The 26,168-nt window shown below is 45.1% G+C and overlaps 1 protein-coding gene across 11 annotated transcripts in view; it reads right to left on the bottom strand.

Moving 5' to 3' along the window:
• PTPN13 (protein tyrosine phosphatase non-receptor type 13) overlaps window positions 1–26,168 on the bottom strand; it is a 350,570-nt gene that overhangs the window by 235,456 nt on the left and 88,946 nt on the right. For all 11 annotated transcript variants that reach the window (XM_040326640.1, XM_040326643.1, XM_040326655.1 and 8 more), the window contains exon 2: window positions 20,564–20,683. In XM_040326640.1, coding sequence (XP_040182574.1) covers window positions 20,564–20,678 — 115 coding nt within the window. In that variant the 5' untranslated portion in view covers window positions 20,679–20,683. The remainder of the gene's footprint in view (window positions 1–20,563; window positions 20,684–26,168) is intronic.

The following is a 26,168-nucleotide window of genomic DNA, read 5'->3' as shown; positions in this document are numbered from 1 at the left end:
CCACCCTGCCCTAAGCAGAAGTGACTATTTATATATAAGCGTCTATTAAGAAAACATTGCTTGAATGAATATCACAAGCATTAGTCCAGGCTGCACAAATTTTCCTCATATTTTTCCTAATACTAGGACTTCCTTTGAATGTAAAATCTATTGGTCAAAATGCAGTATATTTTCTTTTTGCAGCATTTCAGAAAAATAGGATTTTTTGTACTCACCGTAAAATCCTTTTCTCTGAGTCCATGGACGGACACAGCTCCTTAAATCTTGACAAATGGGGTATGTTCCCTGTTTACAGGAGAGGACTAGGAAGAAACATGTTAGATAGTTAAATACATGTTACATTAACAGAGTTGAACAGTCCCACCCAGGGGGCGGTCCCTCCAGACATAACCCTCCTCACTGCAGCATGCAGCCTCAGTTCGTAACAAGCAGTACAAACCTAAAAAGGAGGGGAGAGTGCTGTATCCGTCCATGGACTCGGAGAAAAGGATTTTACGGTGAGTACAAAAAAGCCTATTTTCTCTTATCGTCCATGGACGGACACAGCTCCTTAAATCTTGACAAGTGGGACGTCCCCAAGCAGTGTCAAAACGAGGGGTGGAACATACATCAGTAAAACCAACTTTAACTTCACCCCAAAACAAGCAGAGCTCCTCAACGGAGGAGGTGCAACTGTAAACAGCCTCCTGCAAAAACTAGCGGCCGAAAGAAGCATCAGAAGATGCACTCACAGCAACCATGTCAATTTGAGAAAAGGCGTGAACGGATGACCAAGTCGCCGCCTCGCACACCTGTGAGACCGACGTATAATGTCGGAAGAAAACCCAGGAAGCACCAATTGCCCCGGTCGAAAGTGCCGTGACCGGAAAAGGGGGGCCCGCCCTTTAAGAGCATAGGCCTGTTTGACAGCCTACCTGATCCACCGAGAAATGGTGGTCGGCGAGACCGCCATGCCTTTTTGTGGACCAGACACCGTCACAAAAGAGTTGGATCTCCAAAACTGAGCCGTAGCAGGGTGGTACACCCGCGAAGCACGTACCACGCCTAAAGTATGAAAGGCAACCTCTGTAGGATGTGCCGGCCGAGGACAGAAGGATGGAAGAACAATGTCCTTATTCCGGCGAAAGGCTGAAACCACCTTCGAAAGAAGGGAAGGTCGTGGGTGCACCACCACCTAATCCTTATGGAGGATCAAGCATGGCGGCTTGCAAGACAAGACTGCCAACTCAGAAACCCCTCTAACAGAGGGAAAGGCCACCTTCTGAGATAGTGTCAAGAGAAAATCTCCCTGACGTTTCCAAAAGGAAGGTTCCAGAAGAACCGAGAGTACCAGAGTCAAAATTCATGGGGGGAGAGATGGGCCAAGAGGGGAAAGTATATGGCAAACCCCCTGCACAAACCCCCACCAGGGAACGGGCCGCAAAAGGGCTACTGAAAGAACACAGCCAAGGCAGAAATCTGCCCCAAATGGTGCTTTAGGCAATTTTTATATTCACTCCAAGCTGTAAAAACAGTAGGACCCTGGACACCGAGTATGTTCGTGGACGTCACTCCATCTCTTCGCACCAAGAGATGTAAGCCTGCCAGGCGCGACGGTAGTTTTTCCGGAAGAAGACTACCGTGCCCTCAGCATTGTTGAGATGACCAAGTCGGACAGACCACGGTCTCTTAAATCTGGCTTCCAATAGCCATGTTGAGCAAGTCAGTGACTGTACAACAGGATTAAGTATGGGACCTCCAGACAGAGGGAGCTCCCGCCCTGGCAACCGCCAGGGTACCTCAGCTACCAGGTGCCCCGAGATCGGCATATCAAGGACGCCGAGGCTAAGCTGGAGCAATAAGAATCATCGGGATCTCCTAAGCCTCCACTCTGTGGAGCAGCCGAGGAAGCAACTACAATGGCGGAACGGCAAAAAATTGCAGATACAGACCCCACAGGGCCACCAGCACGACTGACGCGTCTGTACCAGATCACTAGACCTGGCCACTAACCTTGACACCCTTGCAGTGGAGACGAGCGGCCAGGAGATCCATGCCCTATGAGGCTTACCTACCTGCAAGGGAGCCGCAACACCATGCACAAAGACCAGTCGCCCTGGTCCAGCATCTGGTGACTCCAGTAGTCCGCCTGCTATTATACCTGAGGGTAGACCGAAGCCACGTCTGTGGCGTTGTCCAGCTGAAACCAGATCGGACGACCTTGCAACCTCCTCGACCACGAGGAGAAGCATAGTCTGCATCCCGGAATCAAATCGAATTGAATCATTGACCAGATAATCCGAATCGTGAGCCCGGTGAAGATGCGCACCCATCAGTCTCTGAGTTATAAAATAGTAGGACAATGAACGGTAGACAGGGTCCACAGCACCTGGTAGTCCCAAGCAGACTCCCACCCAGGCACTAGCCAGGCCCGAACCTGGTTAGCTACCAAGACCAGATGAGAGCGGGCACATACAGGGGGAGGTGTGGCGGCAGATCCACGCAAGTCCAGCGACTCTGAGCCGACTGGGCCCCCCAGGTGCCCCCACAACCCTTGAGGCTGGCATCCGTCGTAAACACCGACCACTGGAAGGAAGAAACAACTTCCGGGACCGAAGAGTCTGGGATCTCCGTCACCAACTCAGAGACTGATATCTTCATCGGGCTCACGATTCGTATTATCTGGTCAATGATTCAATTTGATTCCGGGATGCATCACGATGCATTACGATTGCTGATGCGCTTCTACTTCCGCTTGGGCCGCCTAGGCGGCCCTTTCTCCAAGCAATCTTCTGGGACACCTCACAGGTCCCAGAAGATTGCCCGGCATTGCAGGACAGCTCAGTGAAACATGCGCACCCGGCTGTGAAGCTGCAAGCTGTCACAGCCGGATGCCCACAGTAGTATTGCCAGCGCAGTGGACAGGCAGGGGAGAGCATGGAGTGTTCGGGTGGCCACGTCGCTAGACTGTGGGACAGGCGAGTGTCTTTTTAATAAAAGTCAGAAGATACTCTTTTTTTGTTTGTAGCTGCTGACTTTTAATAAACAAAACATTTACTGGAACTGCTTTGAATTAAAAATAATCTCACTCCCTTAAAGCGGAGTTCCACCCAGTGGAACTTCCGCTTTAAGCACTCCTTGCCCCCTGACATGCCACATTTGGCATGTAATTTTTTAGAGGGGGGGTGTAACCTCTTTTTAGTCGGACTCTGTCTCACTTTCTCCTTCCTGTCCCGGCCACCTAGGAGGCAACTCCTCTTGCCCTAGGCAGCCCCTCCGTGCCAGCGATCTTCTGGGACACAACACAGGTCCCAGAAGATTGGCTGGCCATGGCAGAACACAGTGCGCACTCGGCCATGAAGCCGTCATGGCCGGGTGCCCACCGTAGATTTGACGGCGGAGAGGAGGGGGAGATGAGTGGAGCTCCAGGCGGCCGCATCGATGGACCGTGGGACAGGTGAGTGTCGGTGTAATAAAAGTCAGCAGCTACACTTTTTTAATAAACGAAAAATAGGGTGGAACTCCCCTTAAAACAAGTGCACTAATCTGGTGCACTACAGGGTACAGGAATTCAGGCATGTGGCTGCTGGAAGGTCAGGAGGGATTAAAATGCACAACTGACAGCCATGTGAGTTTCACTGCACTGTCTGTGTGCTGAAATTAAGAGTTAACACAGTGGAATGTGCAAAGAGCTAGAGAAATGCTGGCACAGACAGAGCACATGTAGGAGTCAGACTGCTGATAAAAATACATGTGGTAATAAATGTTGTTATAATCCATTAAGTGGCCACTGCTGTATGTGCTTTTTAAAATATATGCAGATTCATACCTCATATCTCCGTGTGTATATAACTGTATATGCCACTCATGTGACTGCATGGTCCAGCCTGCCTCTCTCCTCTCAAGTCTCACATCTCTCCTGACGTCCGTTCTCAGCCCCGCCCACCGTCTGTAGCTAAAGTATCAGATCACAAGAGAGGCGGGCAGGGCTGATGTCAGGAGAGACTTGAGACGAGGGATGCGAGGAGAGAGGCGGGCCGGACCATGCAGTCACATGATCAGCATATACAGTTATATACACACGGAGACATGAGGTATGAATCTGCATATATTTTAAAAAAGCACATACAGCGGTGGCCACTTAATGGATTAAAACGCAGCATTACAAAACGGTTGTTTTAAAAGACCTGCTCGGAGGAAAACCCGAGTGTGGACCTGGGCATACAGTACCGCCCTGAAGGAGGCTACCCACAGGCCCCGGACCAGCAGGTGCCCGGAGAGAAAAGACCGATTGCGTGATGTCAATACCTTCCCCGCAGACTGAAGCGTCTGCAATTTCTCCAGGGGAAGAAGGACCTTCGCCATCAAGGAGTCCGGATCAACCCTAGATACTCCAACGCTGAGTCGGAACCTAGCATGCCCAGGATTTGAACCCTGGGTCGCCACATGGAAGGCGGGCTTGCTGCCACTGAGCTACACCTTCTGGCCCAAATGTTTTACACCCACCCGAATCTTCAGAGGGTCTAAATGGGAATAACACATCCACTAGGTCTGAGACAGAAGTTGCTCTCAGAAAAAAGTCGTCCAAGTAGCCAACGAAGCAAAGTCTTGCTGTCCCAACAAAGTTAGGATAAGTGCGAGCTCCTAGCTGGAAACCCATGGTGCTGACGCCAGATCAACAGGGAGGGCCACAGGCTGACAGACACTCTCTCACCATGAAGCACAGAAAGAACACCGACATGTGCAAAATGGGTCATGCATGTATGCGTCCCTGATGTCCGAGGATGCCAGAACGTCCCCCGGATGGAGCGCAGCTACCAAACGAGTGGATTTAATGCAGAACTACCCGACGTTCACAAAAGGTATTCAGGGCCTGTGGCACATGGAAAACCCCTAACCTCTCGTCCTGCAGGAAAGGTAAATTTCTTTAGCAAGTCCCACACTGCCCAAGGCAGACCGACGAACCGGGAGAGGAAGACACGAGGAAAGAACTTTGTTCTGTGGATAGGAGGTCCGAAGAGACCACCTCGCAGACCTACTGGTCAGAGAGCAGGGAGGTTTTACAGAATTGTGAACCTGCAAGCTGCCCCCCCACCTAGAGACAGGGAGGGAAGGCTACATACAGTGGCAGGATTTGGGTGCCGGCGTGATCGGCTTTACGCACCCAGGGACGGATTAGACCCCCAGCTGGGCCTTTGACGGCCTGGGAGGGTTGCCCATAAATAATACACACCTGTAGTGTGTATGAATATTATGTAGGTGTATGCACACATGCCCTTGGAGGAAACCGGAGTACCAGGAGGAGATCCACGCAGACACAGGGAGCGACAATGCAAGCTCCAGGCAGATTGGTATCAGTGTCCAAAACTCGCCTGACCTGAACCCCATAGAGAGAATCTATGGGGCATTGCAAAGAGAGGGATGAGAGACATGACACTGAACAATGCAGAAGAGCTGAAGGCCGCTATTGAAGCATCCTGGTCTTCCATAACACCTCAGCAGTGCCACAGGCTGATAGCTTCCATGCCATGCCGCATTGAGGCAGTAATTGCTGCAAAAGGGGCCCAAACCAAGTACTGAGTACTTATGCATGCTTATACTTTTCAGAGGTCCGATATTGTTCTATGTACAATCCTTGTTTTATTGATTGCATGTAATATTCTAATTTTCTGAAATTTGTGGATTTGGGGTTTTCATGAGCTGTAAGCCATAATCATCACAATTAATGACAAATCACAGCTTGAACTATCTTGCTTTGCATGTAATGAGTATCTCATATATTAGTTTTACCTTTTAAGTTGCATTAGTGATATTCAAATTTTTCGCGTTTCACCTGTAGATTTTTTTATATATATATATTTTTTTTTTTTACATTTTAGTCTTTATTCATTAATAGCACAACAAATAAAAAAGTGGTGATCAAATACCACTAAAAAAAAAAGCTCAATTTGTGTGAAAAAAATATATACATTTAATTTGTGTACAGTGTTGCATGACCGCTCTATTATCAGATAAAGTAGTGTAGCGCAGTATAGCAAAAAAGCTTTGTTAGTTAAAAAAAACCCGACTCCTAGATTCAAAGTAAATTTGTCAAGCCTTGGCTTAAATAAACTATTAACACTTCTATTTTTCATGTCTGCCTAAAACAATTGCACAATCCTGCATTTTAAACTGAATGAGCTGGTTGTTTTACAAGGGAAGGGTTCACATATACTTTAACGAAAACATCAGCTCTTTGAGCAAACAAAACAGTAAAAGGCATGTCTACCTAACATAGAAAAAAACTTAAATGTAGCTTAACATACAAAGCCACCCGCAGCTCTGTACCAAACTATTACCAACCTCATCTCAAAACATCACCTAAACCGTCCTCTTCATTGCAACCCCTCCCTCCTTCCATGCTCACCTCCGAGACTCGTCCAGAGCATCTCCCATACTCTAACTTTCTACTCAATCTGACCAGTTATCTACTACTCTGTCATCCTTTATGCAAACAAAAACATAAAATTTAACTGTATGTCATATCTTCCTTCATTACCAGCCATTTAACAAACTAAATTAAATTAGTAACATTTTCCAGAACACGCATATCACAAACATCTAAAACCTCTCCTATCTAATGGATCCCATCTCCCTCTTTACCATACTTAAAGCGTTTTTTCAGTGACCCATGGAAAAAATAGAAGTCACTAGCTACAAAAACTGTAGCTGCTGACTTTTATTAAAACAGACACTTACCTGTCCCAGGATCCAGGTCCTCACCTATGAATGCTTGCGTCTTCACAGCTAGATGCTCACTGCACATGAGACATCTGAATGGCAAACTTCCAGTTGGATTGCAGTGGCAATCCTAGTAGAAGTTGGAGCAGGAACCCCCCTCCAAAATAAATTATGTGCCAAATGTAAAAGGAGAGGAGGAGGAGGAAGAAGAAGAACTTTCCCTTTTAAAATGATGGTCGGCTTTAAGCTGGCCATACAGTGATTGAACTTAGTCTGATCCATCAGGGATCAGCTAAATTTTGCTCAGCATCCCTGCTTGACAACAGTGGAGCAAGTTCCTTCAAAAAGGGACAGCAGCTTCATTTGCTGATCAGTGTATTTTGACAGCGGGCAGATGGATTCCAGCATCCACCTTGTTTGAAATTGGATAGATTTAGGCATGCAAATTACTTACTCCCACCTTTTTCAAGCCAACATGGCCATTTTTTAAACACTGTAAAACAATTCAACACATTTTTGAAGACCCCAAAGTCTTATTCACCTACCGGGCCACCTGCCAGGTCACTTTAATAAGATTACTCTCAAAAAACGTGGAAGTTTTACTATATATACAGTGGGGGTTGATTAACCACTTGGGATCCGCGCTATGGACGAAAGATGTCCACAGCGCGGCTCTCACGTGCCGAGTGGACGTCCTCTTGTTGACATTCCCTGTGCGCGCCAGTGGGGAAACACTGTGCATCGTTGGGAAGCCGATGCGTGTGCCTGGCAGCCGCGATTTCCGCCAGGTACCCGCGATCGGCGGTGACAGCAGGGACATGGAGCTCTGTGTGTAAACACAGAGCTCCACGTCCTGTCAGGGAGAGAGGAGACCGATCTGTGTCCCTTGTACATAGGGACACAGCATCGGTCACCTCCTCAGTCAGTCCCCTCCCCCCACACAGTTAGAACACACCCAGGATACACAATTAACCCCTTCCTCACCCCCTAGTGTTAACCCCTTCACTGCCAGTCACATTTATACAGTAATTAGTGCATTTTTATAGCACTGATCGCTGTATAAATGTGAATGGTCCCAAAATTGTGTCAAAAGTGTCCGATACATCCGCGGCAATATCGCAGGTCTGACAAAAAAAAAAAAAAAAAAAAACGAAGATCGCCACCATTACTAGTAAAAAAAAAAAAAAATCATAAATCTATCCCCTTATTTTTGCGCAAACCAATCAATATACGCTTTTTTTTTTTAACAAAAATATATAGAATACGTATCGCCATAACCCGAGGGAATTTTTTTTTTTTTTTTAATGGGATATTAGAACAAAAAAGTAAAAAATAGTGTTTTTTTTCCCAACATTTTCTGTCTTTTTATGTTTATAGCGCAAAAAAAAAAAAAAAAATCGCAGAGATGATCAAATACCATCAAAAGAAAGCTCTTTGTGGGAAATTATAAAAATATAATTTGAGTACAGTGTTGTATGACCGCGCAATGGTCATTCAAAATGCATCAGCGCTGAAAGCTGAAAATTGCTCTGGGCACGAAGGGGGTTTAAGTGCCCAGTAATGAAGTGGTTAAAGGAAAATAACTGCACACTTTGCAAGTGGTTCCTCCAGAGCTTAGTAAATAAGGGGAACGCTTCACTTTGCAAAGAATACCCAATTTACATGCAAGGGAAAAAAAACAAAACACAACAGCATTTTTGCTTGCATATGATTTGACATTCCAATCTTTCGAATGCCTCTTTGTTCAACCGCCCTGGAGGTATGGCACCTAACATCAAGGTTTTTAGGGATGTACTTTTGAGGGATCTCGAAAAAATTGATGTTAGGAAAACCAAACTCAATAAACCCCTGCAGGCTGGTTTTGACCAACTTTGCGAAGAAAAAAGTATTGTGATCCGCCCCGCTGATAAAGGGGGCGGAATTGTGATACTTAATAAGTCTGATTACCTCGAGGTACTTGGTAATATAGTTGGAGATAGGGATACCTATTTACCACTCCCCAAGGACCCCAGACCATCGTATAGGAAAGTCTTGACTGGAATAGTAAAGAAAGGTTATACTTCTGGAGTTCTCAATAAAAAAGAAAAAGCTTTTTTGGTTCCAGCTTCTTCAAGGATCCCAGTGATATACTACCTGCCCAAGATCCATAAAGATCCGGTCCACCCTCCCGGGAGGCCGATAATTAGTGGAATAGATTCCATCTCTTCTAGGGCAGGTAAGTATATCGATGGGTTCCTTCAGCCGTTGGTTAGGGCCTTACCGGCCTTTATCCGCGACAGTAAACATGTGATTAATATAATGAACAACATCCCACATGAGGAAGGTTTATGGTTGGTTACAGCAGACGTCACGTCTCTGTACACCATCATACCCCACGATTGGGGAATTTCATCTGTGAAATATTTTTTGGAAAGGGATTCTGCTCTGCTGGAGATCCAGCAAAGATTCATTATGGATCTTTTACAGTTTGCAACCACTCACAATTTTTTTTGGTTCGGTGGCAGATACTTCCTACAAAAGAGGGGGGTCGCTATGGGGGCTAAATTTGCCCCTAGCCTGGCCAACCTCTTTATGGGGAAATGGGAGGAGGATGTCGTCTATGCTGACCGCAGACCAGAATTGGTCTTGTGGGCTAGATACATAGACGACGTCCTCCTCCTATGGAGAGGATCCAGGGAGTCTCTGGTTGACTTTATGGATTGTCTCAATACCAACAATAGGGGGATTGAATTTAAGTATGAGGCAGATCAGGAGAAGATCAATTTTTTAGATCTGGAAATAAGGGTGGAGGACGGTCAATTTGTGACGTCCACATACTTTAAATCAACAGATCGCAACTCCTTTATTCCCCGTGACAGCTGTCACCATAAGGCCTGGCTGGATTCGGTTCCTAAGAGCCAATACTTGAGGCTTAGATGCAATTGCAGCAAGATGGAAGACTTCGATGAACAAGCCAAAATGTTAACTGCAAGATTTTTAAATAAAGGGTATCAGGAAACAGACCTCTTTAAACAAACGCGAGAAGCTAAAATTATCGATAGAAATGTGTTGTTGCAGGATAAATGCGTTTCTAGTGAGGAAAATAATCAATACATATCTCCTTTCATCACTAGTTATTCAAATCAGCACTATCTAATTAAAAAACTGGTTAAGAAACATTGGCATCTCATCAAAGAGGATGCTATCCTTGGCCCTGCGTTACCAGAACAACCTCGGGTAGTCTTTAGAGGGGTCCCCTCATTAAGGGATTCTCTGGCTCCAGGAGTCGTGGATCCACCATTGAATAAACCCATGTTCTTTCAAAATATAATTGGCTACCATAAATGCCAAAAATGTGCGGTATGTAAAATCAATGCCATTAAAGAACGCAAGACCTTGAATTTCATTTCAAATAGCACCTCACAAGTGTTTAACATCAAATCTTTTATTACATGCTCTATGACCCATGTAGTTTATTTACTTATCTGCCCATGTGGGTTACAGTACGTTGGACGTACTGTAAGAAAGTTCCAGGTAAGGGTCAATGAACACATTGGGAACATAAGGAGAGGATTTAGAGAACATTCTGTTTCTCGGCATTATAGGGAGGTGCATGCCAGGGATCCTAGTGGCACTTCCTTTATTGCCATTGACATCCTCAAACCCCACTGGAGAGGTGGATCAAAAAGGATAGCGATATCAAAACTCGAGATGAGTTGGATATATCGCATGAAATGTCTTAAACCGCAGGGTTTGAATGTGGACATAGAGGTCAATGCCTTTTTAGACAATTCTTAGTGATCTCTTGCTGAACTATTCATTTTCTTCCCCCCTTTCTTGCCACTCCAATTTTCTGGGTCCATCTGAGGATTGTATACTATTGAAATTTGATACTAAAGATGAGGATAGTATACGATTATCGGTTTAATTTTTTGCCTTTAAGATCCGTGTGGGACCCCTTGGGGAGGTAGGTTACCCTTCTGGGGATTGTTCTTGTCTCCAATAGGGATTTACCTACCTGTAATACTCACAGATGCTGGTTAAATGGCAATGTCATTTTTTTATCAACCACTAGAGGGCTCTCAATGTGATATATTAGATTTATTAATTTTTAGATTTTTTATGTTTTGACCTTTATGATTTTAATGTATAGGGAGAATACAGATGTCAGCCAACTGCGATTTCTCTTTCAGATATTAAAATCCCTGTTTTGGCTGATATGATATTAATTTGGGTATAATGTTCATGCTGCTATCTTTCTGGCGTTTTTAATAGATGCTATAAAGTGGTGACATGAATTTACCCGTTTTTAGGTTAATATGGCGTTATCTGTTTATGTATAGTAAGAACATACGATGTGACAGACAGTGACTCTTTAACTAAAACATTTATATGAAATGAATGGTGGGATGTCTGCTGACCATTGAGAATATCCTCATGAGGTAGGACCTTACCCTGCTGACATAGGATAGTCCTATCTATGTCAAGGGCGGTCTTACTGGTAGGAAGTTCCGGGTCATTCAGATCCTCCCCTTCCGGGTTCATTGATCCTGCGGCCGTTCCTGATTGGAGGCTGCTAGCTGAGAGAGAGGCTTGGTTGCCTGCTCTGTAGGCATATAAGGCTGACGTTCAGTGCGTCGCCCGTGCCCTTTGACAACGCCATCTGTGGTGAAATCGATCAGGGCGGAGCCACGCACCGAACGTCATTGCGTTTTACGTGACCCCGGATGCACGGGCGCACGTTTTTTATTTGTATCTGTTTGCTTGTTTTAGCCGGCAATTTTAAATTATATGTACCGCTGTGTATATGTTGCACAATTTTTAATAAATATTTGACGGTACTTCACATTCTGAGCCTATTTCTTCCCCTGGTTCGCCGGATGGACGTGGAGCCGTTAAACACATTGGAGAGGATATTCTGCCTGTCAGCTGTGACCGAGTTTTCTCCATGACCTGAGTGGATCGACACGCTTTTTATGATCGTGGATCTGGTAAGAGCACACCCTTACTTACCTCTCGGTGGGAATATATGTTTCTTCTGACCAGAGACCAGAGGCTGTTCAATATTTGGATCATTTTATTACTCTGCAACTGTTTTTTGCCCATCTATTTGGACATTCATATGTTTTGGGGTTCTGCTGTTGATTTCCCCTCTCATTTTGGACTGCCTAACAATTGATTAGTATGCAATTCTAATGGACTAACAAAGTTTTTTAAGCGTTTGGTCCCAAATAGCAGATTGTTGTAATTACCCCGAAAGGTTTTTCCCATGACTGTTTGGGCATCATCCCTTTTTTTTGCTATTTTTTGCACTAGCACTTTATTCATTTATTCATTTATGCATTTATTTATTTATATTATTTTCGCATTAAGTTGCGACTCCTAGCGCAACTCATCTTTTTTCTTTTTTCTTTTTGCATATGATTGGATGAAGGAAGTTTCCCCTTGTTTGCATGCTGCAAGTTCAGTTGCTTCAGAGATTAGTAGTACTCTACTTGCCTTCAGTAAATCAACTCCATTCTCTTAGTCATCCACTGGTATTTTATTTACACAACACCTTTAATGTATACAGTGACCTGTATAACATTTATTCATCATTTTATTTTGCTTCTTTGTGTATATGCTTTCTAGACTATAATGAAAGCTTAAGACTTAAAAAAAGAAAAAAAAAATACATTATGGTGAACAATTTGCAGAAGCCGTCATCAAATCTCCCAAGACAGAACAGCTAAATCTATTATTTTTTAGAAGCCACACTCTTACAGAATGCTACAGCCCGAGCAATGGCTAAATGCAGTTTAGTTGCTAGTACACATACAAACTACATAGCTAATAGTTTCTGCACACTGCATATGCCAGTGCCTTATGTTTTACAATCATTATTTAATACCTTTTCATTCTTCATGTGCAACTCTTCAGTAATCAAATATGTACATTCATTATTCATACATAAAAAGACGATAAAAAAAATATAGCCTATGTTTTAACTATCAGTTATAGTAAGGGAATAGAATTGGTCGAATGCGACAGTGTTCACGCCAATGCTGTAAAACTCAAAAGACATATCTGGCTTGAATAATGTTCTGAATTTTAATTTTGCCGCATTTCCTGATTACTCAGTACAAGATTTAGCATGTCTATTATTGCTGGCACTCCTTCCCTCCCTCCTTAAAAACATACCAGTTATTGCATGTAATTAAGTAGGTGGATTGAGCAGACCAGTTTGGGTTTGGCAAGCTAAATGATATGCTACTTACTAGCACCTTCATAGCTGTTGTCATCAAATAAACCTGCCCTATAATCTGTTTATGTACTAAAAAAAAAAAGTCTAGTAGTGCGGAGTTTAAACTTTCATCATCATATCGTAACCTCAGCTTGTTGAAATTAACTCATTTTGCCCACACTAGGCAAAACAACAGGTTGGTTTTACAGCAAGAACCACGAGGAGCAAGCATTTTGCTTACCTTCCCCATGATGCCCCAGCAGAGACATACCTGATATATCTGGGTATGGATGGGAACAAGGGACAATGCCCCCGACTCCTCACAAGGTAGTACTCGGTGTCTTAGCAGTGAATCACCAGACCAAGCTCTCTCATACGAAGGTAAGGGGAGTCTACATAGTCCTGCATTAATTTTAATTGGTAAAGCCAGCCAAAACGAATACAGAAATCTTAAAGCGGGTTCCAACCACAATTAGCATTTTTTAAATGTATGTCCTTTCATCATGCATGTTTAATATAAATCCGGTCACTTACTATTTTACAATCCGCCACCGCTCTGCATAGTTATTCAAAAAAGATAGTTTATAAAACGATGTCCACACCGTTGTCATTTTGCTTGTGGGCATTGTGAAGCCCACAAGCACTTAGGGGGTAATCCACAAAGATCCGGCGTAACTTAATTTTTTCCATTTAAGTTACACTGCCTTAAAATTTCTACCTAAGTGCCCGATCCACAAAGCACTTACCTAGAAATTTTTGGCTGTGTAACTTAAATTCCGCCGGCGCAAGGCGTTCCTATTTTCATGGGGGCGATTCCCATTTAAATTAGGCCCGCTCCCGCGCCGGCCGTACTGCGCATGCTTGTGACGTCATTTTTCCGACGTGCATAGCGCGAAATTACGTTACGCCGAGCTTTGTGGATTGCGACGGGTCAATAAAGTTGCGTCGAAAAAAAAAAAAAAAAAAAGAAGGGTCTGTTTTTACAAGGTGTAAACAGTTTACACTTTGTAAAAGCAGCCCTAATTTTGCGTTTGCAAACTAAAACTTAGGGAGAAAAAACGAAGCTGAAAAGCTTTGTGGATCTCCGTAAGTGCTAATTTGCATACCCGAGGCGGCATTTCGACACGAAATGCCCCCAGCGGCAGGTGCGGTACTGCATCCTAAGATCCGGCAGTGTAAGTCCCTTACACATGCTGAATCTTCTCCCTAACTATGGAAAACTGATTCTGTGGTTCAGTTCCATAGTTAGAAACTAACAGCAGTTACGCCGGCGTATCCCTTTTGAGGATCTGGCCCTTACTTCCTGGAAGTCTTGAATGACACACATTTCCCAGGAGCATTAGAGGGAGATGTCAGAATCCTAGGTGATTCCAAAGGCAGATTTCGTGGGACCACATAGCAACAGGCATTTCCAGATGAGTAAAAAATAAAATAAAAAAGATTTTATTTTGTAGGTCTAATGAGCACAAAAAAAAAAAAATTGGGATGGAAACTCCACTTTAAAGCCCAAGCCTTCATTCTAAGATCACATTCATTCATAAAAGGTATAGTACAACTTCTATAAATGGAGGAGGTGGGTAGTGGGGGGGGGGGGGGTGCCAGCAGCACAAAAAAAACACATTGCACTAACCATAAGTAGTATCCCTTTTGCTGATTTTTTTTTTTTACTGAGCTTAGGCTTTAAAGCAGTGTGGTGGTTTGGGAGTGGGGGGCGGGCGGATTAGTAAGGATAGGTTACTTATATTTCCCTTGCTATAATTAACCTAATTTACTTTGATTCTTATGAGCAAACCACAGGTTTACTGTAACTGTAGCTATTGAATATGGGGAATGTTTCAGTTCAGACTTGTTTGCCATTGGTTTTCCCTACCAAATGCACAAAAATCTAAAATGGAACTGCACCACATGGAAAAGCTGTTACCAACCAAAACAGATAATTCAGCACCTCCCTCTCAGGCATGCCCTCTAAAGATGCCTGGGAATAGCTTCCTCAAAATGTAACACAGAAACTGGGAGGCTGTAGGCCAATGTGGGTGAAACGCACTGATCTGTTCAATTAAGGCAAAAAGACCCATTTAGTTATTTTTTCTGCCACCAGTGGTCAGTGAGTTAGTGAATGCTAAACAGATTTCCAACAGGAGGCGCAAATATTTAAAGAGGAACTTTGATAGGCAACATAACATCTGCATCTTAATTTCAGGAAAAAACACTTGAAATGTCTCATTTATAGCATCCTTGTGACTCCTATTTGTAAAAAGTTTATGGCCACTTCTCCTTAGGATGTCATAGGTGTATATAGTTGGGGCAGACACACTGGGGGAGATTTACTAAAACTGGAGCACTGAGAATCTGGTGCAGCTGGTATCCAATCAGCTTCTAACTTTAGCTCGTTGAAAAAAAGAGATTGTCCCAAAATGACTTTCACATCAAAACACTAAGGCCGGGTACACACGGACAAACATGTATGGTGAAAGCGGTCCGTCGGACAGTTTTCACCATACATGTCTGCCAGAGGGCTTCTGTACGATGGTTGTACACACCATCGTACAGAAGTCTGCGCGTAAACAATACGCGGGGCGTGTCCGCGGTGTCGCCGCGTCGATGACGCGGTGTCGCCGCGACAATGACGCAGCGACGTGGGCGGCCCGCCTTTAAAATGCTTCCACGCATGCGTCGAAGTCATTCGACGCATGCGAGGGACGGCGGGCGCCTGGACATGTACGGTAGGTCTGTACTGACGACCGTACATGTCCGAGCGGGCAGGATTCCAGCGGACTGTTTTAAAACAAGTCCAGGAATATTTGTCCGCTGGGAAAAGGCCCGGCGGGCAAATGTTTGCTGGAATTCGGCCCGCTCGCGCCCACACACGACCAAACATGTCTGCTGAAACTGGCCTGCGGACCAGTTTCAGCAGACATGTTTGGTCGTGAGTACGGGGCCTAAGGCCGACCTTAATCTGCTTACATTTCCCCATTGTTAGAAACTAGGGCATCTACTCGTGGTACTGTGGTCTCTGGACCTGAAGGGTGTAGTGCAAGTATCCTGTGGAGAAAATCTCCCTGATGCTGGGAGGGCATTTAGCCCCACCTTTACCTGCGTGCCAATACACTCTGTTCCTTGTACCAGTTATCTTGGTCCTGCTGCCCGTACCTGAACTCTGTTCTCCTGATGCTGCTTCCTGCATACCCAATTCCCAGTTCTGATCCTGCTGCCTGTATACGAACACAGTTGTCCTGACCCTGCTTCCAGCATACCTGATCCCAGGTCTTCTGATACTGCCTCCCAGGTACACTACTTTGCAAAAGTTATAGGGAGGTGTAACAAAATCCTGCATATTATTAAAAATGCTTTCAGAAATACAAGATGGAAAGTAAATCAATAGAAGAGAAATCCAAATCAATATTTGGTGCGACCACCCTTTTCCTTCAAAACAGCATCAATTCTTCTAGGTACACGTGCACACAGATTTTGAAGTAACTCAGCAGGTTGGTCCAAACATTTTGAAGAACTAACCCACACATCACAGGCCAAATCTTCTCTTCCAGGACTGCTTGTTCTACTTTACACTGAAGATAGTTCTTAACTACTAGCCAACCAGCCACCGTCATTATACGGCGGCAGGTCGGCTCTCCTGGGCGAGAGCCCGCAGCTATATGGCGGCTCTTTGAGCGGCCACTAGCGCCCCTGACTCCAGTGCGTGTGCCCGGCGGGCTCGATCGCCGCTGGGCACCCGCGATTGCTCGTTACAGAGCGGGGACCAGTAGCTGTGTGTGTAAACACACAGCTCCCGGTCCTGTCAGCGGGGGAAATGCTGATCTTCTGTTCATACAATGTATGAACAGAGGATCAGCGTTTCCCCTAGTGAAGCCACCCCCCCCCCCCCCACAGTAAGAACACACACAGGGACATACTTAACCCCTTCCCCGCCCCCTAGTGTTAACCCCTTCACTGCCAGTGGCATTTTTATAGTAATCCAATGCATTTTTATAGCACTGATCGCTATAAAAATGCCAATGGTCCCAAAAATGTGCCCGAAGTGTCCGCCATAATGTCGCAGTACCGAAAAAAAAAAATCGCTGTTTGCAGCCATTACTAGTAAAAAAAATATATTAATAAAAATGCCATAAAAATACCCCCCATTTTGTAAATGCTACAACTTTTGCGCAAACTAATCAAACGCTTATTGCGATTTTTTTTACGAAAAATATGTAGAAGAATACGTATCGGCCTAAACTGAGGAAAATTTTTTTTTTTTTATATATTTTGGGGGATATTAATTACAGCAAAAAGAAAAAAATATTAATTTTTTTCAAAATTGTCGTTTTTTTGTTTAGAATGCAAAAAATAAAAACCGCAGAGGTGATCAAATACCACCAAAAGAAAGCTCTATTTGTGGGAAAAAAAAGGACACCAATTTTGTTTGGGAGCCACGTCGCACGACCGCGCAATTGTCGGTTAAAGCGGCGCAGTCCCGAATCGCAAAAAGTGCTCTGGTCTTTGGGCAGCAATATGGTCCGGGGGTTAAGTGGTTAATGACATTGGCTGCATGTTTAGGCTTGTTGTCCTGCTGCAGAATAATTTTGGGGCCAATCACACACCTCCCTTATGGCATGATGGAAAAGTATCTGTCTGTATGTCTCAGCATTGAGGACACGATTGACCCTGACCAAATATCTCCAACTCCATTTATAGAAATGCAGCCCCAAACTTGCAAAGAACCTCCACCATGCTTCACTGTTGCCTGCAGAAACTCATTGTACCGCTCTTCAGTCCTTCTGTGAACAAACTGCCTCCTGCTACAGCCAAATATTTCAAATTTTGACTCATAAGTCCAGAGCACCTACTGCCATTTTTCTGCAACCTAATGCCCGTGTTTTCATCCGTAGTTAATCTACTTAGCCTTGTTTCCACATCTGACGTATTGCTTTTTGGCTGTGATTCTTCAATGAAAAGCACTTCTAGCCAGACTTATCTGGACAGTAGATGGATGTACCTGGGTCCCACTGGTTTCTGCCAGTTAAGTGCTGATGACACTTTGCCCAATTTCAAAATGGAAGCATGCATCGTCTCATCTGCTGGATTAAGTTTCCTTAGCCGACCACTGTATCTACGGTCCTCAACATTGCCCATTTCTTTGTGCTTCTTCAAAACAGTTTGAACACAACATCTTGAAACCCCAGTCTGCTTTGACATCTTTGTCTGGGAGAGGCCTTGCTGATGCAGTAGGACTACCTTGTGTCTTGTTGCTGTGCTCAGTCTTGCCATGGTGTATTACCTGTGACATGAAACCGTCTTCCACAACCTCACCATAGCAGAACTTATCGTACTTTCTGCAGCTTCCAATGCACTCTCCGAGCATTACAGTGAAATCAGAATAAGCAGTTTCAGTACAGGAGAGGAGCCTGTATAACTGTGCAAGATAGGTAGGCTTAGCGTTCAGCGTTAACTGTAAAACTAAATTTACATAAATGCTAAAAATCTGCATGAATTGGCTAGGACACAGTATATTGGAATCATTTATAATTGGCTCATTTATAAATTGGGCACATGCGTAAGTTGGTGTCTGGAGAGACTGGTTATTCGCTATGGGCAAAGCCTGCCTTTTCTTAGCACATGTACACAATTTTATTGGAGCTAAATAGTGCCAGATCTGAAAAACTTTGCACCATCACCCATAGAACACACGGATTTATGAGAGGTTTAGAATTGTGCACCCACAAAGATCATTAGTCCCAAGGCATGATGCTATAAAAGTGAACTAAGGGCACATAACTAAAAGCTGGCCAAGATCTAAGGACCACTGAAATCTAAAGAAAAAATGTTACACGGGAAAGTGCTGTAAAAATTATTACTGTCTGGGGAAAACACACTTTAAGAACCTTTTAAAACTAAAGACAATTTTAAACTGCTTATTTTGGTGGGGTTTTTGTAAAATATTAAAAATAGTAATTCCAGCAGCCAATGTTAACTCACAGACAGCATGGTCAGGAGACCGAAAAGCAGCACAGTTCTGTACAGGGGGCAGAAGCAGGAGCTGGCAGAGTGACTTAATATTGACCAGCTGGTGATTGGTCGCTTAGGACCTAGTAACCAATCACCTGCGGGTTAACTTGGTCAGCTCCTCCCTCACCCTCCGTTCTGGGCTGTGCTGCCTCTCGCTCTCTGCTGCGCCGAAGGAGACTGGAGGGGAGGGAAAGAGAAGAACGGAAGGCGTGGCAGAGGAGGCTGGTAGCGGAAAGAGAAGGACCAGCACTAGCAGTACCAGGGTCAGAAGCGCAGACCCACGGTCGATGGGTTGCCGACCCCGGCTGTATTGGGGAGGTTGAATCTGGTACACATCAGATTCAGAGATCAATATTTTTAATAAAACTTAAAAAAAAAAAAAAAAAGCTATTTTGCAGATTTTCAAACAGGATTGTAATAAAATATTATGCATGGCAGAGTCCGTTGTCATAGGCATGCAGCTTGAGTGAAGATTTTAGTTTTAAAAACCTTTTGGTTTAAAAAGCTGTGATTGAAAGCCCAATAAACTAGCCGACATAAAAAATGATCAGTAAAATGTTGCTTCCATTTTGCTCCTGTACAAAATAACCTGGCAAACTTGTCATTTGGTCATACCAGAATTCCAAGTCCATTCTGGGAGAGGGGCATAAGGGAAATCTATTTTACATACAGAGTAAAAGAAAAAAATGTGGAATGTGTGGGGAAATAATTGAATACAGCAACATACACAAAACTGTTCCAGTGAACTGATGACTCACATTCAAAGCAAAACCATGTGCACATAGCAGGTAAGTATAGACACGTTCACTTTAAGTTGGTTGCTACATTTTGGGAAGCTCTCTCGAGCCTAGCGTAATTTAAAGCGGGGGTTCACCCTTAGAGGGCACTTTTCCCCCTTAGATTCCTGCTCGTTTTTACTAGGGGAATCGGCTATTTATTTTAAAATATGTGCAGTACTTACCCGTTTACGAGATGCATCCTCTCCGTCGCTTCCGGGTATGGGCTTCGGGAATGGGCGTTCCTTCTTGAGTGACAGTCTTCCGAGAGGCTTCCGACGGTCGCATCCATCGCGTCACGATTTTCCGAAAGAAGCCGAACGTCGGTGCGCAGGCGCAGTATAGAGCCGCACCGACGTTCGGCTTCTTTCGGCTACGAGTGACGCGACGGATGCGACCGTCGGAAGCCTCTCGGAAGGCTGTCACTCAAGAAGGAACGCCCGCTCCCGAAGACCCATACCCGGAAGCGACGGAAGAAGATGCAGCTCGAAAACGGGTAAGTACTGCTCATATTTTAATACAAATAGCCGATTCCCCTAGACCGAACGAGCAGGAAGCTAAGGGGATAAAAAAAATTTTTTTACAAATGGGTGAACTCCCGCTTTAAAGGCTGGATTTATGTTTTTCTAATCTTGCAAAGGATGAAAAAATGGTAAAAGTCATTTTGTAGAACAGTCCAATTTTTACCACTATGGAAACTCAAATCTCAGGCGGTATAGGAACATTTGGGAGATCTTTACTGTTGAACTAAGTAAGATAAGAAAAAATGACCAGAGAAAATTAGTTAACAAGCCATCAAAATAATGGGTCCAGACAGGACAAAAATCATATTTTCAAGGTAGTTTTATATTTTTCTAATGTATTAAAATATCATTTTACTCACCTTTCCTCAACAGCTCTTGCAGACTTTCAGAACTTTGATTCAAAACGGCCCATATTTCCTCCTCTTGTAACGGCCCTCCTCGAACTTCCAAAGCTTCAGCCAATGACACATGCATATTATCTGGAGAGATAGAGAGATGATAAACAAGTTAGAAAACCACTTAACAAGTGAATAGGTACATCTGCACTATTCAGCTGCCAACTTCAAAAGTAAACACAAAAATGATCTGAATAAAAAGCACAGCTTTATTTTGCATATGTAGACCATCTGAATAGCACTGATAAAACCCTGCTTGGATTCTGTTTCCGCGCAGATAACATGATGGTGGCCAGGTTTTGGACTCAACATTTTTCAATTTGCATGTATGACTGGAGAACATAGACTTGAATTGTCCTGGACATCTGTTTTATTATCAACACTTCAGTGCGTTTCCAGACCAAATTACAGGTACATCAGATACAAAGTTTGATTGGACAGCATTGTGAGAAAACAGCAGGGCAGTAGCAAGGCAGCATTCACTTTGTTCGGTTGAGCTTCTGTTTTTTAAGCTTGCATTGTTTTGAATGGGCAACAGGTATATTCATTAGGACAGGACATAAACAAAAAAATGTAAAATCTAGAAACGGCCTACAGTGACGCGGTATAAGGAGCCTTTCACTGAAAATACTGCAAAGCACTGTTAAAAAACGATCGGCTCAGGGTGCCAGGTGCTCTTAGTTGCATTAGCCTAAAACAACCAATTACAATTCACTCTGTAAAAATATGCCCAGTACAAAACCAATTCTCATTGGCTGTTATGAATTATTGTGCTCCAATGTAGACTTTTAAAAAAATAAGTGAAAAAAATTGAAACGTTAACTACAGCCCCTTTTACGCAAGCGCCTCCGTGAAGGGGAATCTGCTTGCTCAGCGGGGGATCTCTCCGCTGAGAAGGCAGATAACAGGTCCGTGTCTGCTCCACTATGCAGAGCAGACACTGTCCGGCTCTCCTCTATAGGGCAATCGGATGGAAACAGACTGCCTGTCAGTTTCCATCCGATGCCATCCACCAGATGGGGTATAGGACCATCATCCATCTGTTTTTGGTAGCCAGGATCAGAAGCAGGCGGGTGTCAGAGGACATGTGTCTGCTGACACCTGGCACTCAACAGAAGAGACTATAGGGTCCGTTCAGGTCCTGCCTGTCAGTTTTCCAGATCGGACAGCCTGTGTGAAAGGGGCCTCATTCATAGCAAGTTTACGTAAAGAGATATGGTTTCAGAAAATAAAAATGTGATTGCTTATGTGTTGCTAACCTTGTACAATGCTCTTACTATAACTCAAATAAAAAAGCCCAATAAACTAGCCGACATTAAAAATGATCAGGAAATCAAAAGTAAAATGCTGCTTCCATTTTGCTCCAGTACAAAATAACCTGGCAAACTTGTAAATTGGTCATACCAGAATTCAAAGTCCATTCTGGGAGAGGGGCATAAGGGAAATCTATTTTACATGTGGAATGTGTGGGGAAATAATTGAATACAGCAAGCATACAGTAGGTGTTTGTGATATTGTGTTTTTAGCATGACAGCATCGCGCTGATTCTCGGCGACATGGTGCCGAGATCTCGCACTCACTGGAATAGTGACAGCACATTCCAACGTGCGCGTCATAGAAGCGACGGGAGATCCGACTTGGATTCCCGCCAATTCTACACGTGTGCGGCGTTTGTTTTGAATCCTGAGGGGGAAGTCCCCGCCGGATTTTAAATAAAAATTCGGCATGGGTTCCCCCCTCAGGAGCATACCGGGCCCTTAGGTCTGTTATGGGTTGTAAGGGGAGCCCCCCTACGCCGAACGGCGTAGGGGGTCCCCCTACAATCCATACCAGACCCGTATCCAAAGCACGCTACACGGCCGGTCAGGAAAGGAGTGGGGACGAGCGAGCGCCCCCCCCTCCTGAGCCATACCAGGCTGCATGCCCTCAACATGGGGGGGTTGGGTGCTCTGGGGCAGGGGGGCGCACTGCGGCCCCCCCACCCCAGAGCACCCTGTCCCCATGTTGATGAGGACAGGGCCCCTTCCCGACAACCCTGGCCGTTGGTTGTCGGGGTATGCGGGCGGGAGGCTTATCGGAATCTGGGAGCCCCCTGATACCGGCCCCCCACCCTAAGTGAATGGATATGGGGTACATCGTACCCCTACCCATTCACCTGGAGGAAAAGTGGTAAAAACACAAATAAAAAACACAGGGTATTAAAATATTTTATTAGTCTGCTCCGGAGGCTCCCCCTGTATTTAGCTCTTTTACCAGGGGGAGCTTCTTCTTCCGATTTCCGGGGGTCTTCTCCTGCTCTCCGGGGTCTTCACCGCTCTTCTGTGACGTCTTCTCCGCTCCGGGGGGTCTTCTTCTATGTTCGCCGCTCTCCGCTCTTGACTCGGCGCACCCCGGTTCTTCCTCCCGCTGTCCGGTGCCTTCTCCTTCTTCCGCTGTTCTGTGACGTCTTCTCCTCTTCTTCCGCTGTTCTGTGACGACTTCTACTTCTCCCTTCAGGCCGCTGTGCTGTGACGTCTTCTCTTCTCCCGATGTTGACACGCCGGCTCTTCTCGCTGAAATGGCAGGTGCGCTGCTTTCATCGGACCTATATAGGCCTCACAGTCCCATCATGCTCTGTACCTACCCATGTGATACATACCCACGTGGGTAGGTACAGAGCATGATGGGACTGTGAGGCCTATATAGGTCCGATGAAAGCAGCGCACCTGCCATTTCAGCGAGAAGAGCCGGCGTGTCAACATCTGGAGAAGTGAAGAAGACGACGTCACAGCCCGGAAGAAGAAGAATACGTCACAGCACGGAAGAAGAAGATAGACGTTCAGCGCTGAAGGAGAAGGCACCGGACAGCTGGAGGAAGAACCGGGGTGCGCCGAGTCAACAGCGGAGAGCGGTGAACATAGGAGACCCCCGGAGAGTTGAGAAGACCCCCCCGAATAGCGGAGAAGACCCGTCGGGATAGCGGAAGAAGAAGCCCCCCCGCCGAAGACGCCGGAGGAAACCCGCCAGGGGTGGGGGCTTTTTTAAAAGCGACCCCCCCGGCGGTGGAAGAGAACCAGACGGCGGCCCCCACCCACCCGAAGACGTCAAAGAAGAAGCTCCCCCTGGTAGAAGAGCTAATAAAGAAGACAGGGGGAGCCTCCGGAGCAGAAAAATAAATTTTAAAAACCCTTGTGTGGTGTGTTTATTAACTTTGACATTTTTCCTCCAGGTGAATGGATAGGGGTACGATGTACCCCATATCCATTCACTTAGGGTGGGGGGCCGGTATCTTCTACCAGGGGGAGCTTCTTCTTTGACGTCTTCATCTCCCTTCAGTGATCATTTTAAGCTGACCGTAGATGGAGCGATTTTCTTTCCTGCAACCACGGATTGAAGGAAAGATAATTGCCTGATTCCCCCATCATTGTTGATCGAGACTCCTTCCCGCTAAGCTATTGTGTTCTCCCAGCAGGTAGAGCTGTCCCGGCCAGGAGAACACACAGTGATTATTACTAGCAGCTATGGCAGTAATGACAAAATATCCGACAAGCTGACTGTACCCATGTTGATCGATCGATTAACTTGCGTGCAATCAGCTTGCCCAGGCTGGCCTTTACTTGTGTTGTGGGCATATATAACTCTGCCCACAGTGCTGGCACCAACACTCCAGAGAACATTCCAGTGTCCAGCACTCAATTATCACTTTGCTTTCTTTATGGTGCCCAACAGCCCGCGGGCCACAGCTTCGTAAGCTTCAAAATCTTAAACATTTGGTTTTGGCTTTAATACCGCTTTAACATGTAGGAGTCCATTTATAATAACTTTTGCAGAGCCATTCATTCAGCGGCTCTGCAGGTACATTCATTCTGCATCAAAAAAACTAATGTTTTTAGGCCATGTGTTCTTCTGAACAAGTGTTCCTTTATACCAATATGCCACCATCTTGGATATGGGAGATAGCTGTGACTTTTCTAAAGTCATGACAGCGCTGTGGGACTAGTCCTGCAGCCCCCTGGGATGTGTAATGTTCCCCGGGGGTCTCTGTTCACTGGAATAGTTTTGTGTATGTCTTTACTACAGTAGGTGCACGCGATATTGTGTCAATCTCGCTCCCTTTCTCGGCGAGATTGAGCACCTACGAGCCCCATCGCGGGAGCCAGCGCCGAGCTGGCTTGCCGCGATAGAGACAAAGCCGTCATAGAAGCGACGGGAGATCCGACTTGGATTCCCGCCAATTCTACACGTGTGCAGCGTTTGTTATGAATCCTGAGGTGGAAGTCCCCGCCGGATTTTAAATAAAAATCCGGCATGGGTTCCCCCCTCAGGAGCATACCGGGCCCTTAGGTCTGTTATGGGTTGTAAGGAGAGCCCCCCTACGCCGAAAAAATGGCGTAGGAGGTCCCCCTACAATCAATACTAGACCCGTATCCAAAGCGCGCTACCCGGCCGGCCAGGAAAGGAGTGGGGACGAGCGAGCGCCCCCCTCCTGAGCCGTACCAGGCTGCATGCCCTCAACATGTGGGGCTTGGGTGCTCTGGGGCAGGGGGGCGCACTGCGGCCCCCCCCACCTCAGAGCACCCTGTCCCCATGTTGATGAGGACAGGGCCCCTTCCCGACAACCCTGGCCGTTGGTTGTCGGGGTATGCGGGCGGGAGGCTTATCGGAATTTTATTGCCATGACACCAATGCTGGAGGCCATTACTGCGTTCCCGGACACCATTGCAAGGGGTTATTGCGTCCGCTGACACCAATGTTGGGGGTTATTAGTGTGTTCACTAACAATATTGTTGGGGGTTATTAGTGTGTCCATTAACAACAATGTTGGGGGTTATTGGCCGATGAGCCATGAAAATGTGCTACACAGAGGCTACACTTGGGGCCCTCTATAAATTTTCCAGTTGAACACCACTACTCTAATTGCTACATCTGTAGGACAGCTTGTTCCGTTGAGCCTAGGTTCACACTGGGCTGTGGGAATGAAGCCGGGCAAATTCAGCTGAACTTGCACAATTTCACTCCGGCTTGTCAGTCCCGATTTCGGATGCAATTTCAGAGACATCTGTGTGGGTTTCTGCACAGATGTCAAAGTAAATCGCAGCCCGAAATTGCAAAAAGTAGTACAGAATGGCACCGATTAGGACTGTGCCATTGCAGGCAAATGCTACCGATTGGATATGCAATTTGATATGTCAAATTGTACCAATATGAACTAGGGCTAAAGAACAGACTCCTGTCAGGATCACCTGGTGAACATAACGGAAAGCCTAAAAAAGAAAACTACTGTAGAAAATAAAAAAAATTGTAAAAAATTAAATAAAAAAAATCACCATAAAAAAAATTGTAATTATAAAAAAATAAAAACAGTGATTTTTTTATAGACTTATACACACACACACACACATACTCATTCATTATTTTCCCTCTACAGCTCAGGTCTTGTAGAACTTGCTGTGCTCTGAAACTTTTAAATTATTCAGCTTGATAAATTAGTGAATGCTACTCACAAAGCACCATTGTGTATAAAACCTATTTTTACTAATATAAAAAAAAAAAAAACTATTTTGTAATCATATTTTTAACTGCAAGCAAC

The sequence above is a fragment of the Rana temporaria genome, chromosome 1 (genome assembly GCF_905171775.1).
Source record: "Rana temporaria chromosome 1, aRanTem1.1, whole genome shotgun sequence".
Taxonomy (NCBI): Eukaryota; Metazoa; Chordata; class Amphibia; order Anura; family Ranidae; genus Rana; species Rana temporaria.
The sequence above is the reverse complement of the archived record's forward strand: the minus strand, read 5'-3'. Positions and strand labels throughout refer to the sequence as shown.